Source organism: Salvia hispanica, chromosome 4, assembly GCF_023119035.1.
Source record: "Salvia hispanica cultivar TCC Black 2014 chromosome 4, UniMelb_Shisp_WGS_1.0, whole genome shotgun sequence".
NCBI lineage: Eukaryota > Viridiplantae > Streptophyta > Magnoliopsida > Lamiales > Lamiaceae > Salvia > Salvia hispanica.
The window spans coordinates 37,623,187-37,640,594 of record NC_062968.1 but is presented as its reverse complement, the minus strand read 5'-3'; the positions used below and the strand labels follow the sequence as shown (position 1 = coordinate 37,640,594).

Here is a 17,408-nt window from a genome sequence, read left to right as displayed (position 1 = left end):
CTGGTCGATATCAATTAACATGAATAATATACAATCTAAATTCTAATTAGCTTATAGATGTAAAAATGATTAGAAATGATCATAGTACTATATTTATATAAATTAAACCTTAGTCCTCTCTTTGCTATTGAAGTGGTCGAATTGTTTCCTAGAAATTTTGAGATATTAATAGATTATGTGTTGGACTTGTTGTATAGATTCATTCTAGAGAATATAAGCAAGCAAATATAAATAAATAGTAAAACAAATAATAAAGAAAAGAAGGGGGATATCTATCTTCATTCTCCCACTTACGGGAAGGTTCGAGACACAGCACCATTCACACACACACACACACGTTGAAACACACACACACAAAGCCCTCCTTCGGTGACGCTGCATCTATGACGACCGTGTGCAGATTTCCTCTCGTCTCTCTTCCTCTCCCTCTCAATCCCTCTCTGCTGCAGGCGCACACATAGACAAGTCTCTCTCTCTGCGTCGCGACTGTCCTAAAAATTTCGCCGTCGTCATCACCGAATTCTATCGAACCTATAGGCTAGTCTACCTTCCATTTGTGTAAGGGGTCTCCCTACATCTGCGATTCATTTAATTTTATCTTCAATTGAAAGTTAGGATTTATGTTTAGGTTTTTTCCCATATTTGAAGTTAAGCAAATTAGTTGGAAATCTAAATTGTGTAATGACTAATTAGTTTCTTATGCATAACCGGGAAGGTGAACTAGGAGAAAATATGATCTTGTTATGTGAATGTAGTTTTAATTTAGAATGCTTCAATATAGTTGGGCACACTGCTACTCAGATTTAGCTTGAGAAAGTATCATGCTAGTATAAGTTAAACCCTATAACTACATGTGAAGGTTGTTATTTTTGAGTATTCTTAACTAGAGATGATCATAATAGTGGTACAAAGTGATGCTTGAATAGGACAGTTTCTACAAAAATATGAGAAAGGTGGGATAAAAATCTTAATGTATACTTAAAGGTGAAAATGAGATTTAAAGTGAGTTACCAAATGATATTGAGGAGTGCTCCATCAAAAGTCGAAAAATAAAAAGGGAATAAGATTAAATTAGGAAATAAGATATAAATGAAAATTATAAGTTAACTGTGGGTTCATGTGATTAATTTAAGTTGTATATGAATATTGTAATATTATGTGGTTCCGTGTTTGATACATATATGCTTACATAGTTATAGGATATATATATATCATAATTAATAATTGTTATGTGATGATTATTAACCCTATATGCGTTATCGACACCCCTGTGTGGGTTATTAGCACCCTATATGGGTTATTGACATCCTATGTGGGTTATCGGCACTCTCGTATGGGTTATTGACACCTCTATATGGGTTAATGACACCTTAATATGGGTTATTGTTGGTGGTATTCTATGAACTTTGTGTCGAGACCAAGCATAGGGTTATCGATGTTAAATGTGATACTTGGAATTATTGAGGATATTAATGTTATCAATGATAAATATGACACTATAGAAGTTGTTGATGCTGAACAAAGTTATGCATAGTGATTAGTTAATGACTTATTGGCTTAAATTTAAATATTGGCCGTGTTAAGTCCTTTACTACAACATATTATTTTAATTTGAATATTGGAATTAACTGTGACTATGATGCAGGTCGCTAAGGTTGGTGTTTTCGCCTCAACATTTCGTGTGTCGTCTTTAGTAGCTAATCTTATTACCTTTTGGTATAGTCACTGATATTATTATCTTTTGGTATAGATCTCGTTTGTAAAAGTATGACATAATTATAACTAACTTATGTATAATATATTCAGCTACTTTGTAAATTATTTCAGAACTATGGTTTTGCCACTATCAGAATTAGAATCAATATGTTTTGCTATGAATATTTTTATGAAATGCTTGGTAACATGGAATTTTTTTTAATTTATCGAGTTTACAGTACCGGAATTGTGACGTCTCCTACCCGGGCGGTCATCGATCGGGCAGGGGGTGTTACAAACACCCCGAGTACTTCTATGTGGTAGAATATATCTCCCAGTATCACCATCAACAGTATTATCTTCACTCTCTGCACCGTTAGTAGTAACTGCAGTTTCATCGGTAGAGTCGGGGCATACCTCGGATATCGGTTGAGGAGCATCGGAAGGTGGTGGCTGAGGTGACTTTGGTGGAGAGGCATGCTCGGCGGCAGTGACCACTGTCTCTGTTAGGTCCTCAATCAAAGGACTTAGAGGTGACACAAACCAACTTAGACAGTCCTCATAATTATTTGTAGGATTTTGCTCCCCCTGACTGCTAAGGTGGTGAGGGTAAAAGAACTCTGTTTCTAAGAAATTGCAATTCATAGTGGTGACAACCTTCTTAGTATTAGGATCAAAGCATCTGTAGCCCTTCTTATTTACTTCATATTCCACGAAAACGCATTTTGTCGCACACGGGGACAGTTTGGTTCTCTCGTGTTTGGGAATGTGGACATAGACTACGCACCCAAAAACTTTCGGTGTCATGCTAAGAGGTACAAGTAGTTTGGCTTGTTTGGAGAGGATATCGAGAGGGGCTTTTTTTGTTTAGGATTTTTGTGGGTAATCGGTTTATGAGATAGATTGCGGTGGCTATAGCCTCGGACCAAAGGAAGGTGGGGACTTTGGATTCGATCATAAGAGCACGGGTTACTTCTAGGATGGTTCTGTTTTTTCTCTCGGCTACCCCATTTTGTTCAGGTGTATAGGCACAAGAAGTTTGGTGAACAAGACATTTTTCTCTAAAAAATTCAGACATAGTTTTATTAACAAATTCTTTCCCGATATCTGATCGAAGGTTTTTATGGTCGTTTGGAACTAAGTTTGAATCATTTGGAGGAAAAAGACAAATTTTTCGGTTACCTCGGATTTGTGTTTCAAGAAATAGATCCAAGTCATTCTAGTGCAATCATCAATAATGGTAACAATATATCTAAAACCGTTCCCCCCAATGACAGGTGCAGGACCCCAAACATCAGCATGTACTAAATCAAACATAAATTTCATACGAGTGTCTGAAGGTTTGAAAGATTGTCTGTGGCTCTTGGCCAAAACACATGTCTCACAAGAAAAATTCTCAGGAACAGTAAAATCAGGAAACAAAAGCTTAAAATAACCCGGGGAGGGATGTCCTAGTCTTCTGTGCCACAGCCAAGCCTCCTCTTTTGTGGACCCGTGAGCCAGCATTGCACTGCCATGTTGAGCTACCTCGTCCACATAGTAGAGTCCTTGGTCCTCAGTGCCACGCCCAACGATCTTCCTCGTCCGAATATCCTGTAAAATGCAAAAACTCAGATGCATTAGGAGTGTACAATTTAGCTCCCTTATAACATGACTTATTGACATCAATCTCTGAGATAAACCCGGAACAAACAAACAATTCGACAATCGAAGATTGGGAGAAATTTCTATGGTTCCAGCCTCTGCCACAGTAATTAGTTCCTCATTCGCAGTCCTAATGTAAGTTTTAGTGATTTCACAAAAGTCACTAAAATCAGTCCTTTCGGGAGTCATAGTATCGGTGGCTCCACAATCAAAAATCCAACCTTTCCTATCAATTTTATCACTGTTTTGTACATTGAATGCAGCGAAAAATTCATAAGAGGTGCAAAACGATTTTGGACATCAATGTGATAGTTTCTGGGGTGATTGCAGAATTTGGGAAACTATTGGGTGGCTTATCATAATACTGTAAATCTGGGGGATCATATTTGTAGGAATGGGATTGATTTTGCATTTTATAGAGAGTATGGGGAGTTGACTGAGATAACATAAACATATTAGGGTTTGATAGATTATCAAACCCTTTACTTCCATCAAATGTGTCGCCTCCCCGATTTGGTAACTCCACCGCTCTGGCCCCTTCCACAAAATTCCCGACCCGAATTCCATCGCCAGCGGAGGATTCTAGGTATGAGGCGTTGTTCTGTTGAGTTCCGCCCCTGATTGCCGCTTCTTGACTCTGAATCGAGGCATTCTGCCATTACCCTGTTTCTGCGACGCCGACGGTGGCCAATTTCGCCTGAGCTCGTGCTCTCTGCCTCTCGTCCCACCATTCTGGGTATCCTACCCGAAGGAAACACGTTTCTCTCGTGTGTTTGATTTTCCCACAGTGGGAACACCATAGTGTTCTCTTGTCCGTGGGCTTCCCTCCGGTTTGGTGTGTGGCTCCGGTTGGCAGCGGTCGATGCGGTCCGTTCCGGTTATTTGGTCAATCTCGCTGTGCTCCAAATCCATGACCTATCACCCCCGATGATGCATCGGCGCTTCCCACGCCAGGTGTGTCTCCGATGTGTTGAGAGGACGCTGGTGGCATGATCTTCCGTCGAGCCGCCTCCCTCTTCACATATCTGTAGGCCTCTTCACTGAGGGGTATGGTTCCATTTTGAGGATGTCCCTTCGAATCCCATCGAATTCCTCATTCAATCCAGGGAGGAATTTGATCAACCGTTTTTCACTCGAGTGTTGCCGGAACTGCCTGACCCCTTTGTCACAGCAAGTTATCGGCGATTTCTGGCTTCTGTCAACGCTCACCCACAAACCGTATATTCAACGGTAATACGTCTCGAGATCCATACTTCCCTGTCTAATTGATATTACCTTGTCTTCCAGGTCATATATAAGGTACGAATCTGCCTTGCTCTCGAAGGTTATCGCCAGGTTGTCCCACAATGCTTTAGATGTCTGGTGGTGGGCAAAGTCGGCGATAATATCGGTTTCAATATTATCAACGATCCATGAGAAGACCACTAGATCGGTTTCTTCCAGACCGTGGTATCCCTTGCTGTCGGGTTCTGGTGGTTCGTCAGTGATATGAGAGTATCCCCTTCTACTCCCAATCGCGACCACAGCGGGTAGTTTGTCCCCGTTCAATTTGAACGCCACGGTAACATTCCTGGTCGTTTTCAATCTGGTTGATTCCGTCGTAGGTTTCTCCTCCTCTGTGTCTGTGTCTGACATTTTGTGTTATAGGAAAGGATTTTCTGGTTGATTTCATCCTCTTGGCCGAGTTTTGGTATGAAAATAGGGCTAGGATGAAATTTTTCTGAGCCCTAAATCCTGCTCTAACGCCATGATAAAAATAGTTTGGGGAATTGTTTCAATTGTATTACTTGAATATGTTCGGGATACAACCTTTAGAGGCAAGACTCAATGTACATATGGAAACCACAAACTTCTACTCTATTTTTGGACTAAGATCAATTTGGAATCAATCACATTTAATTACATGATTTCTTTCCAACTTGTCGAATTTTGTGGTTATGCTTCACTGCTTAAGAATACAACTCACTCATGATCACATGTAATGATTATATATATAATTTATATATATTTATGTTTCTGTGATTGTGAGATGCATAAAATTTCATTTAATTATGTGATCACCTTTGTAATTCCCTGATTTAAGGGTAGTTTCGGTATTTACTTATCGGATTTTGAACAAGATTGGGGAAATCAAGTGTTGGGCTTCATTTTTACAGACTTATTTATAAATATAACAATAAGTCTATGCAACCAAATTTTGTACAACCAAAAATTGGTTTATTTGAGTAAAAAAATAATTTATTTATGCATTTAATTAAAAAGTATAGACATATATATAGTATATGGAATGTGCACAATATTATGGTATTTGTGTATAATTTTTTTAAATTTTTTTGAACCATAAAATGTAATTAATGCATACTTTAATACAAATTTAAAATATAATAGAGAAATAATTCAAATATAAAAATAAAAAATTGAAAATGAGGCTAAAGATTAATAAATTGGTTTTAATTTGTTAACTAATTATATCTATTATTTTAATATTTAATTAACATATCAAAATTACTAATATAATCTTGTTTTGATTGTACAAAATTTGGTTGTTTATCATTGCTGTAAATATAATGGTGGGCTTCGTCTTGATTGTCTAAAATTACAATATAGAATCATCACATCAGTCAATTCTGTCATTCGTTGCCTTTTGGTACTAATTAAGTGTGAGCGTGACTGCCATGAATAGGCCCACATGTTGAATTGAAGTGATTTTGATGGTATTTGCCAACTTGATTTAGTTGACATTTCAATAGCAGTTACAGCCATACATGAGAGGATACATTCTTCTCAATGATACTCATAGTCATATGTGAAAGCCAAAATCAAGTTATTTTATTTTACTACTCCCCCGTCCCGCTTAAGATGACACATTTTCCTTTTTAGTTTGTTCCAACTAAGATGACACATTTCCTTTTTAGATAACTTTCTCTCTCCAATTAATACACTCAACCACTTTTTTCTCACTCCTATTAAAATATCCATCTTTCTTTATCTCTCTACTTTAATACTTACACACACATTCTCTCTCTCCAATTAAACACTTTAACCAATAACTTCTAAAACCCCGTGCCGGCTAAGCAATATGTCATCTTAGCCGGGACGGAGGGAGTAATATTTTATTTTGTCTTCAACTAGATTCTACCATTGTTGGTAGAGTTTAGGGTTTTCCGCTCCGTTTTATTTACTAAGTAATATAATTGATTGTGTCTTGATGTAATACTCAGAGGGCATTTTAACTTTATAATATATGATTCAAGTTTAATTTTATTATTGAAACGGCAAACACTTTTTCACGTAACATATAAATTATATACAATCGTGTCGTCTATTTGGAGGTTGGCCATCTTAAGAAAGGGAAATCAGCTATATATTTATTTTATCCTGCAAGTGGTGTGGTTTTAAAGGTATTTATATCTTGAGGCTGATGTTGAAGTTGAACCAAAGCAAGAAATCTTAGATTGCATACTTCTTTAACTCCCGCTTCCAAATAAATAAATAAGAAAAGAAAAGGGGAAAATACAAAACCAAATTCTAAAGCTGTGAAGATTATATACTCCATTAATGTTTACACAAGGACCATCCTAATTCCTAACCCATATATATATATATCAATATATGCATCTGTCTCAAATAAAGTTGTCAAACTAAAATAACACCAAATTAATTAAACATTTTAAGACTTTTTTGAGTTAATGTTTTTGGTATATAATCTTTCTACCAATTAATTATTAATTAGGTCTGGTTAATCTTGACTTGTTTGTACTTGATCGATCTTGAAAAGGTTGATTGTATTTGCTGTAAAAAGACTGAAATAACTTTCTTCTGAATTGAATCTATGGAATTGATTATAACATGACAAAATAAATTAGAACTTGTGTGTATTCTAATATGTATGTGACTAATGTACAACTAATTAAACAAGGCCTAATTAGGCTAAATAAACTCCTGCACCAACTCACCAAAATCGAATTTGGGATTGCAGCATTGAATTGCATTGATCACTTCTTCAAATGCGGCAACACTGCACGGTACAACCAGCACATTTGTTTGGTCGAATCCGAACTCATTATACGCCCTCTCCAACATGATCTTGAACAAAGGGTGTGACAGATAGCCCGTTGGCACTACAAATCTCTGCCGGCACTTTCCCACGTACATAGGGAAGGTTCCGATGGGAGTCGTGCATGCTTCGGAGAGTACTACTCCGTCATCCCCGAGCAAGTTGTCATCATATGATGCCTCGTTGCTTCCAATGGACTTAACCTTCTTGGCTAGTATCTTCATTGATCCAAGTTTCTTCTTTGAGCCGAGTTTCTTCATTGATCCAAGTTTCTTCCCCAACATTTTTGTGTCATGGATTGGAGATTTATAGCAATTTTGTGGAAGAGGTAAGTTATGGTTTCTTGACTGTTGCATAGAGGGAAAGGGTGGATGGGAGATGGCTTTTTGTAGTGTTTTTTGGGAAAATTGTCATTCATTTGACTTTTTGAATCAAGACTCAAGAGACTTTGCATGATTGTGGTAGTTAATTGACGTGGAATTCTTTTCAATTTTTCATTTACTTTGATCCGGTAACAGTTATATTTAGGTTAGTACTTTAATATGTATAGGTACATTCGAAGAAACATGATTGGATGATCTTATTACTACCATTTTTTCCAATAAAATATGGAAAGTTGTTTGTGGAAACTAGACTCGCATCACCAATCATAATCTAAGGCTGCAAGAGCAACTCTAAGAATTAATCAGAAATTTCATTTATTTCTCGTCTACCAATATAACTCTTTGAAGTGCAAAAAATTTATTATGTTATAAATTAGTAGTCCCTCCGTATAATTGAAGCTTGTTGATTTGTTCAACCAAGATGACATATTACTAAAAAGGGAAACACATTTAATACATAAAATAAAATTACATAAAATCTCGTGCCACCCAAGAAATGTGTCATCTTCCTTAAGACGAAGGTAGCACTATAGTAGCTCCTGGTTATGTTTAGATTTTTTAGATACAAAAGAAACGCTCAAACTGAAGACGCAGCGATCAAAACAGCCGTTAACAAATGAACGAATAAAACAAAAATAAAAGACATACCCAAAAAAACTATGTAATATCCCCAAGTTTTCTGCCATTTGTGTAGGGGAAAAAGGAAATCCTGAGCACCAACCCCTCACCCATGTGCTAAGGCGACACAAATGTCTTCTCTTTTTAAACTCTCACTTCGGTGTGAAGTCTTGAAAAATTATTTTATGCCGGATGTCCCTTACAGTATGCGATATGCTGTTAAAATAAATTTTGAAAATACAATTACATGTGGCGTACACTATACATATATACACTTTAAAGTTGGTAAAAAGGTATAACTACCAATATATACAAGGTGCGCCAGCAAGTTGTTAGACTAATTAGCTCAGTGATTAGTGGGGCTGTATCATTATTGATGGACTATGGTCCATAACCAAAGATGCACGTCTCATGACTCATCACCAAGATTTTGAAATGAGACTCTTTGATTTGGTTTGACTAGTATTATTAGATGCCAACTGTATTCAGCTTTCAAATAGTATTAGTAGAGCGCGTTTATGAGTCCGTGTATTTAATTGATAATATTTACATATTTTTCGATAGTTATTCTAGTCATAACCTCATAGGTAGCAGATGTACTATACCAATGTTTCACAACTAGAGACAATTACTTTTGGATAAATTAATAACATCAACTGTTATATAGCATTTGTATATGTATAATGCTATAGGCAAACTGCAGATGATCATTTTTATAGATAAAAAGAGATGTAGGCTGTATGTATATCACTATATTAGTATATGGCCAATAAATTTTGTCAACTATACTACTAGCAATTTTTAAATTTAATTAGCCAATTATGATCCGGAAAATAAGTAAACAAAGACGGCACTAGTATATTATTGCGTTTTGCCTTTTGTGGTTGATAAAGAATGCTTGGCAACTTGGCAGCAAAGAAATTGGAGTGAAATTCAAACAAGAAAATAAAAGAAATAAGCACTATATCCATTTGTTGCGGAGTCATTTCTCCTTATATTTTGAAATAAATCACATTTTATTTCTCTTATTTAATTTTTCTTTATCCCTATAATTGTTTTATGCCTGCTTTATTTTATTTTTATATAATATACTCAAAACAATTTTTTTATTAAATCTCATATAAAAAAGAAATGCATCTAGATGCAGAAATAAACAGTATGAAATTAAATAAATCTAAATTGAAAACACGATATCCAATTATATAGGATGCAGTTGACGTGGTGCGCTTACTTTCGAGGTCAAGTCAACCTTCATCACTTTCTATGGTCCAAGACTCCAAATTACCTCCCATTTCCCCACTATATCTCCCCACTCCAAAATTTTAGGTTCTCTCCTACTCTCTCGCTCTTGCAGTAATATACCCATTCTAATTGGACACAAATTTTAATATATACTTAATAAAATAAAATAAAAATAAAAATTACATTTTTAAATTTAGAAAATGTATATTATAATGGAATGGGCTAAAAAGAAAATGGTATATATTCTTATCTAAAGAGGAAGTATATTATTTCGTTATAAATAATATCTCTGGATTCTTGTAATATTCGAACATGTATCATCGTCATCATCATATATATACTTTGATAACTTTATAGTGAAAACAAAATTTATGTTAAAATTAAGTTAAATATGGTAAATTAAATTCAAAAAGTAGATGGTGGAGATTTAAGTTTCCTATACTTCGTACCCAAAATAAAATATCTTATTGAATTCATTTTTTAGATGGTGTTGTACTATATACCGTACGTTTTTGTAAAAGAATAAATCATAACCTACATAACTAGTAATATGAAGATTATCGGTTCAAGTAATTTTTTTGAAGAATATACTCCCTCCATTACATAACAGTGAAGTCATTTCTCTTTTTAGTAAAAAGTCGACACATTTCTTCTCACTTACGTTTCCCTTTCTCTTACTTTATTCTCTACTTTTTCCTTTTCCCTACTTTATTATCATTTTATTTAATAACATTACACACATTTTTCTTAATCTCCGTGCCGAAAAGAATTGTCTCTATTACTATGGAACGGAAGGAGTAATTGATAAAAAGCTAAAATAGTGAATTGGGAGATGAAAAACCATCTAACGTCAGAAGAAACAACCCTCAGAGTATAACTCAAAACTAGGCGTGCTTAAACGATTTCCGATTCTCGGTTAACCGGAATCGGTACTGGAACCGACCGGTTAATTGAGGAACCGGAAAACCAGTTCCAGTTCCGGTTTGAACTTTTGAAATAAAACTTGTTCCGGTTCAAATCAGAACCAAGCAATTTCTAACCGAGAACCGGATTACAATTCAATTTTTTTTTTATAATTTAATATAAATCTAACTTAATTGAATTAATATTGAATTTAAGTAAAATAATTTGAACATTGAGTGATTTTTAGATTTAAACAGTGTTAAATTTGCGAGCTCTGTTTTTTTGAAGTATTTAAAATGTTTAAACCATGATGCTTTTAAATGTACAATTATTTCTCCAATCCATTTTTTATGAACTAACTGCTATGAGTAGGACATTATAAGTAGGGGTGGCAAATCGTGCGTGTCGGGTCGTTATCGTGTCGACACGATAACGACACGAACACGATAACAACAAACACGAACACGACCCATTAAGAAAACCTCAAACACGAACACGAACACGACCCGCTACCCTCCAGACCTTACACCATAACACGACACGAACCCATTAACGACACGAACCGTTTCGGGTCAACACGACACACGAACCCATTAATGACACGAAAATAAGTATTGAAAAATGAAAATAATAAGAATAATAATATTAAAATATTATGTGTTAATAAGAATAATAATATTAAAATATTATGTGTTAACGAATAACACACGAACAACACGCATTGTTAACGGATAACACGAACCCGACACGAACACGACACGAATTTTGTGTCCTTAATGGGTCAACCCGATAAGGACACGAACACGATAATCTCTGACCCAAACCCATTAATTTCGTGCCGATTCGTGTCGTGTTATCGTGTCGTGTCAAAAATTGTCAGCCCTAATTATAAGTATTTTTTTAATTTCCAAAAGAACTTATACAAATACAATATCATTTCATATGATAGAAATTAAACTTTATAATAAATTTATATAACAATTCATTTAACATACGATTTTAACCTGTTTGTGAATGATTTATTAATTATTCTGTATTAAACAAAAAAGTTACAACAAGATCAATTAGTATTGAAAATTCCATCGAAATATTTGTTTAGCTAAAAAAAGGAAAATGAAATTCAATTTCAAAACTCCTTTTAATAAAATGGCTCAATTTTAGAACTCTTTTTTTTATAAAAGAATTGTCAACATAAACTAGTCTGACCTAGTACACTTGACATCACTTTTACCTATATATGAATAATTGAATATTATTGTATCGTTGGTTTATATTTTTTTGTATTTATTTGAATTTTTAGTATTATTTGTTATATTTCCAGATATTGAATTATTATTTTATTAATATTGAATTATTTAGAAGTATAAATAAATTCGGATTAAAATTATACATCGGTTCCGGTTCGGAATCGGAACCGATTGGTTTTAACCAGCCGGTTCCAGACTGGAACCAACCGATTCCGATTTTGTGATTTATAAAAAGTTCAAATTGATTAATCGTTCAACCGATCCGGTTAGAACTGGAACCAGCCGAATAAGTAGACCTACCCAAAACGGTATAAATGGTTGTAACTCAAATGTCCATCACGAAGTGGCTATTGGGCCTAATATTTTGCATCGGCCCTTTTATTTCCTGTGAATGATTGCTCCTAAATTCTAGGGTTTTTGATGAAAGTTAAACCCTGACTGGAAATCCTCTCTCTCAAGGAATCAGCCATGAGCAGATCGGGACAGCCACCGGATCTAAAGAAGTAAGCCTTTCATTGCTTTATCAGTATATCGTCGTTTATTGCGAGAATTAAACCAACTGATCTTAACCTTTTTTTTTGTTATCATATCGGCAGGTACATGGACAAGAAGCTCCAGAGTGAGTTATCATTTTTCCTGTTGATTATTTCCTGTGAACAGTAATTGATGATGTATTTAAGTTTATTACGCTAAATGGCAGCTGCTACTTTGTTATCATGTTCGCCTTTGTCCCTATCCGAAAATAATGATGCTTTAGTTGCTCAATTCTTCTGCGTTTATTTTGTTCTTTCACGTGTATAGGTATATTTCTGATGAGGTGCTTGGTTATCAGTAATCTATGCTCTGTTTATATTGTCATTTAGTTCTACGATCAAGCTTGAATCGAAGTCAGCCTAGCTATATTTTTGTTTCTTCAAAAAACTATAATGGAAATAAAATGCAGTTAATTAAAATCTATGCTTCTTAAGAAAGTATGGCAGTCTTTGTAGTAGTTCTTTTAGCCTATAAAATTAGAGTTATCAGCCTTAGCACCCTGCAGAATATTGATGTATGAATTTGAAAATTTCCATCAGCATTCGTTTAGAGTTGCTGACACTGTCCATGCCTTCTAATTAAACTTTACACACAAACAATGTCATGGAAACACAGTTAGATTAGATTTTAATTTTGTATTAACAATTTTGTTAAGCTAGCCATTTAAGCTTGTAATGCATCTGAAACTGTTATATATGTGTGTTTAATATGGTATTGACTACATATCGAAGCAGTATTTCTTGGTTTATGAATTCAATGACTCTCAAATTTTTTAATAATAAATCAGTTGCTTTACGCTGACTGGGGAAAACTATTGCACCACTGCTGCTTTAGGAAAACTCGATCTAGAATCCTCCCTTCATGTTAATTGCTTAATAGAAATCCTCCATTCATTTTCGCACTTGTCCCTATCCGAAAATAATGATGCTTTAGTTATTCAGTTCTTTTGCGTCTGTTTTTGTTTTTCCACATGTATATGTATATTTCTGCTGAGGTCCTTGGTTATAGTAATTTATGCTCTGTTTATATTGTCATTTAGTTCTACAATCAAGCTTGAATCTAAGTCAGACGAGCAATATTTTTGTTTCTTAAAAAAGTAAAATGGAAATAAAAATGCAGCCAATTACTAATTGATTCTACGTTGTTTGATGCTGTGAGTGTTGTTATAACCTGCTTGTGTTAGATGTTTAAACATGGTTGTTACAAGTTCAAGCCACGACCTATAGTACTGATATTTTTTCTTCTCCTGTTTAGGGACATGTATTATCATATCTGATATTCTATAGTATTGGAGTAATTAAATAATATGGAATTCTATGTACCAACACTTATGACACGGGAATCATTTGTTCTCTTAACTACATGATATGCTTTGAGTACAATTGTTAGGTATGGATAGGCTGCACTGCAACCAAAAGTGTATTGGCCATGGGTTACAGAAACCCTTTTCTCTTTAAAATTTGTGCTTCTTAAGAAAGAATGGCGGTCTTTGTAATTCTTGTAGCCTATAAAGTAGAGTTATCAACCTTAGCACCCTGCAGAATATTGGTGTACATCACGTGTTAAAGCTGTTGCACTATCCATACCTTCTAATTGAAATTTACACACAGAAAATACCATGGAAACACATTTGCGCTAGATTAACAGCTTTGTTAAGCTAGCCATATAGTGCATCTGAAACTGTTAAATATGTATTTCTAACATGGTATTGACTAGATATCTAAGCTTTATTTATGGGTTATGAATCTTAAGTCATCAATAATATACTAATATTAATAAATCAGTTGCTTTACGCTGACTGATGAAAACTATTGTACCACACAGCTGCTTTAGGCAAACTTGATCTAGAATCATCCCCTCATGTTAATTGCTTAATAGAATTTGCCTTGATATCATTGGATGTGCTCTATAGTTTGTTTTCTCCTTGATATCCACACTCAAATTGTCTGATACTGTACTTTCCAGTAAAGCTTAATGCCAACCGCATGGTGGTTGGAACACTACGTGGTTTCGATCAGTTCATGAACCTGGTGGTGGACAATACTGTCGAGGTGAATGGAAATGAGAAAACTGACATTGGCATGGTGGTAAGTCCTTTTCGAACCTGTGGTGGTTGAGAATATTTGTATGCTTCACAACATCATGATGGTCAATCAACCTTACAAATGTTGTTGCTTGCTTCTGTTGCAGGTAATTAGGGGTAACAGCGTGGTTACTGTGGAAGCTCTTGAGCCGGTTAGTAGAGCACAATAAACTGTACATTGTTTGTGTATGCATCCAATCTAATATGGGATACTGCAGCTGTAGTGATTTCAACATTATGCGACTTATGTTAATCGTCCAAACTAAATAGCTTACCTATTGTTTCTGATTTCTATGCCGGTGAATGTTGGAGCCTTTCTATAAAATGCTGTGACTTGTAAAGAATGATTATCTGCATTTTGCGGTTGGAATTCTCCTTTTTGAATGATACGCCATATTATTGTATTTCGAAAGTAGGGAGCGTCCAATAATATTGAAGTATTTTTCTTAGTTTAACAAAGTGGTAACTTTACTTTTTTTGTTTGTATAAAAAAACTAAGGAGCGTCACTTATCTTGGAATATCTACTTCCTTTTGCCCCATAAAGTTAAAAATAAATTGTGGCTTTTGCCTTTTTGTTTTCTTGCTTTATTAGTGCAGCGTCTGCAGACCGTTGCGGATAGAACAATGAGAGTGAAAGAATCTCATTCTTCATCTCGTGTGATATGCTCTTCTTGTTCGTATTTCTTTTTAATTTTCATACTGAGATAGACAGATAGTTGAAATAATTTTGGTCCATTATAAGCTACCCCAATCATGTTGATCAACTGCCTCATTTAATTACGTACGGAGTAGTATCATATTTTTTGATGAAATGTGTGCAACATGTAAGCACAAATCAAATTTTATCTTCTATTCTAGGGCTATAGCTTATACTCTTATTTTGAATTTTCATAATGACACAACATTTATTTCTCAAGCTAATACATTGATAACATCATCAAGACATATGCATACACACTAGACCTGTATGTCTACCTTTATTTCGTGGTACAATAAATTTAGTCGAATCTCTATCACATACTACAGTAATTTTTATTGCACTCCACCAAATTTATGAAGACTCAAGTCTAAAATTGGTTCAATTTATATTAGTGCATATAATGTGTATACTCATTTATGCCTCCATGACTCAGCTGCTTTGGAGTATTTTTAATCTTCCCAATTTTCCTTTTATATTGTTAATACTTCCCATTTTTTCAAATGCACAAGGTTTTAACTTTAAGTTACACACACTATTTTATTTGTTTCAAATGCACAAGGTTTTAACTTTAAGTTAAACCCTACACACACTATTTTTTTTTGTTTCGCACAAATTTGGCAATAAAAAAGTTCTTATTTATTATTCATTAAAATGGAAACAACATTATCTCTATATTTTTCACTTTCTTCTATATTATTATTTTTACTTACTAGTATAAAATAACGATAAATAAAAGAGTAAAGGTCAATTTTGGTCCTAAACATATGGCTGAAATACCAATTTGATTCAAAATATTCATTTTTTGAAAAATGGGTCCATAAGATATGAAATTCGTGTCGTTTGCGTCCATTTTTTACGGTCAACCGTCGATTAGCACAATTTTGACCCGATTAGGCTTAATCTTGGATTATTAGGCATCTAATTATTTTCTAATTATTTTTCTAATTAAATGGATTTTAATTCTTTTTCAATTCCTTTTGCATTTCTAATTGAAAGATCATTCATTTTCCCTACAACACTCCAAACACTTAGAAACTAATCGACTCCCTCCCAACTCTCTTTCTCTTTTCTCGCCGTTCTAAAAAAAAAAAAACCTAGCTCCGAATCCGACCAAGAACACTTCCGCCGTTGCCGCCGCCGAGTATCTCTTGATGGCCATGAGTTGGAACTCATCATACCCTAAGTTCCGCTCCATCGACGGACTTGTGAACGTCAAGGCGACATATTCGAGGAAGAGGAAGTCCAGCCACCATTCGCCTGAAAATCAAGGTGAAAGTGAAGGGCGGTCGGAGCCCGATCCTGTCGGACACCATTCTCCTCCTCCGAAGCAAATGGAACAAGGTCCGTCGGCGAACCCTAATGCCGACGCAGAAATCGAGCTTTCTCCAATTCTAGAAGTCGAGCCCGACGACGAAGTCCCTGAGAAAGAAGACGATGCAAGGAAGATGACGACAAACCCTAGTTCTTCGGATTGTGGAGCTCCGCCATTCAATTTTTCAGAAATCAACGGTGATTTTGACTGTGCCAGTGCCATAGAAACTTGTTTTCTGACATCATTCGGCAATGGCCTTGATTTCAATTGTAAAGTGTTGAGGACGTATTATGCTACAGTAATTAAAATAAGCCTAATCAGGTCAAAATTATTGTGCTAATCACCGGTTGACCGTCAAAAATTTCATATGTTATATACGGACCCGTTTTTCAAAAATGGATGTTTTGGACCAAATTGGTATTTCGGCCATATGTTTAGGACCAAAACTGACTTTTACTCTAAATAAAATCTCGTCTTGAAAAACAAATGTTTCACATTTAGGGAATTATCGCCATCCTTTTGTTATTCGTCAATCGTTATCCATACATATACTACTATCTCATAACTTCCTATACCACCATGCCTCAACTACTTGATGTGAGACAAATATCGAAAAAAAAATAGTACACTATAACGGTTATCAGGAATTTGGATCCCCCACTAAAATTCATGCGTCCGCCACTATGTATACTACTAATATTATCGTAAAAAATTATTAATGCACTGACATGAGAATTTAAAATAAGTTTTGTGAAACCCTTTATCATACTATCAAAATACGCAGTTTACTTCAGGAATCAAATGCTATACCATTTGATAAGAACGTGCCGACTTTCATTGTTTATTTTGGATTTTGCATCTTGATTTGCCAACTCTTGATCCAGTGCCATGATTATAAGCAAGTGGAAGTAGTTAGAGTGCTTTATAAATAAAACCATATTTGAATAATATGGAGAAGATCCTTAATTGGTTGAATGTAGGAGAAGCCA

General features: G+C 35.0%; 2 protein-coding genes and 1 long non-coding RNA gene across 3 annotated transcripts; 2 read left to right on the top strand and 1 right to left on the bottom strand.

The window, feature by feature from the left end:
• The first annotated feature begins 271 nt into the window (after window positions 1-271).
• LOC125185137 lies at window positions 272-1,829 on the top strand. Its single transcript, XR_007170069.1, has 2 exons — window positions 272-558; window positions 1,646-1,829. It is a non-coding gene; the product is annotated as an uncharacterized LOC125185137 (long non-coding RNA).
• A 5,298-nt stretch (window positions 1,830-7,127) lies between these two features.
• On the bottom strand, window positions 7,128-7,768 carry LOC125185610 (auxin-responsive protein SAUR50-like). Its single transcript, XM_048082169.1, has one exon. It carries the CDS (start codon window positions 7,750-7,752, stop codon window positions 7,270-7,272), a length of 483 nt encoding a protein of 160 aa, XP_047938126.1. The 5' UTR covers window positions 7,753-7,768; the 3' UTR covers window positions 7,128-7,269.
• Window positions 7,769-12,136: 4,368 nt separating this feature from the next.
• On the top strand, window positions 12,137-14,810 carry LOC125218900 (probable small nuclear ribonucleoprotein G). The gene is made up of 4 exons (XM_048120696.1): window positions 12,137-12,292; window positions 12,386-12,408; window positions 14,289-14,410; window positions 14,514-14,810. The coding sequence occupies exons 1-4, from the start codon at window positions 12,258-12,260 to the stop codon at window positions 14,574-14,576; spliced, it is 243 nt and encodes an 80-aa protein (XP_047976653.1). The 5' UTR covers window positions 12,137-12,257; the 3' UTR covers window positions 14,577-14,810.
• Window positions 14,811-17,408: the final 2,598 nt, after the last annotated feature.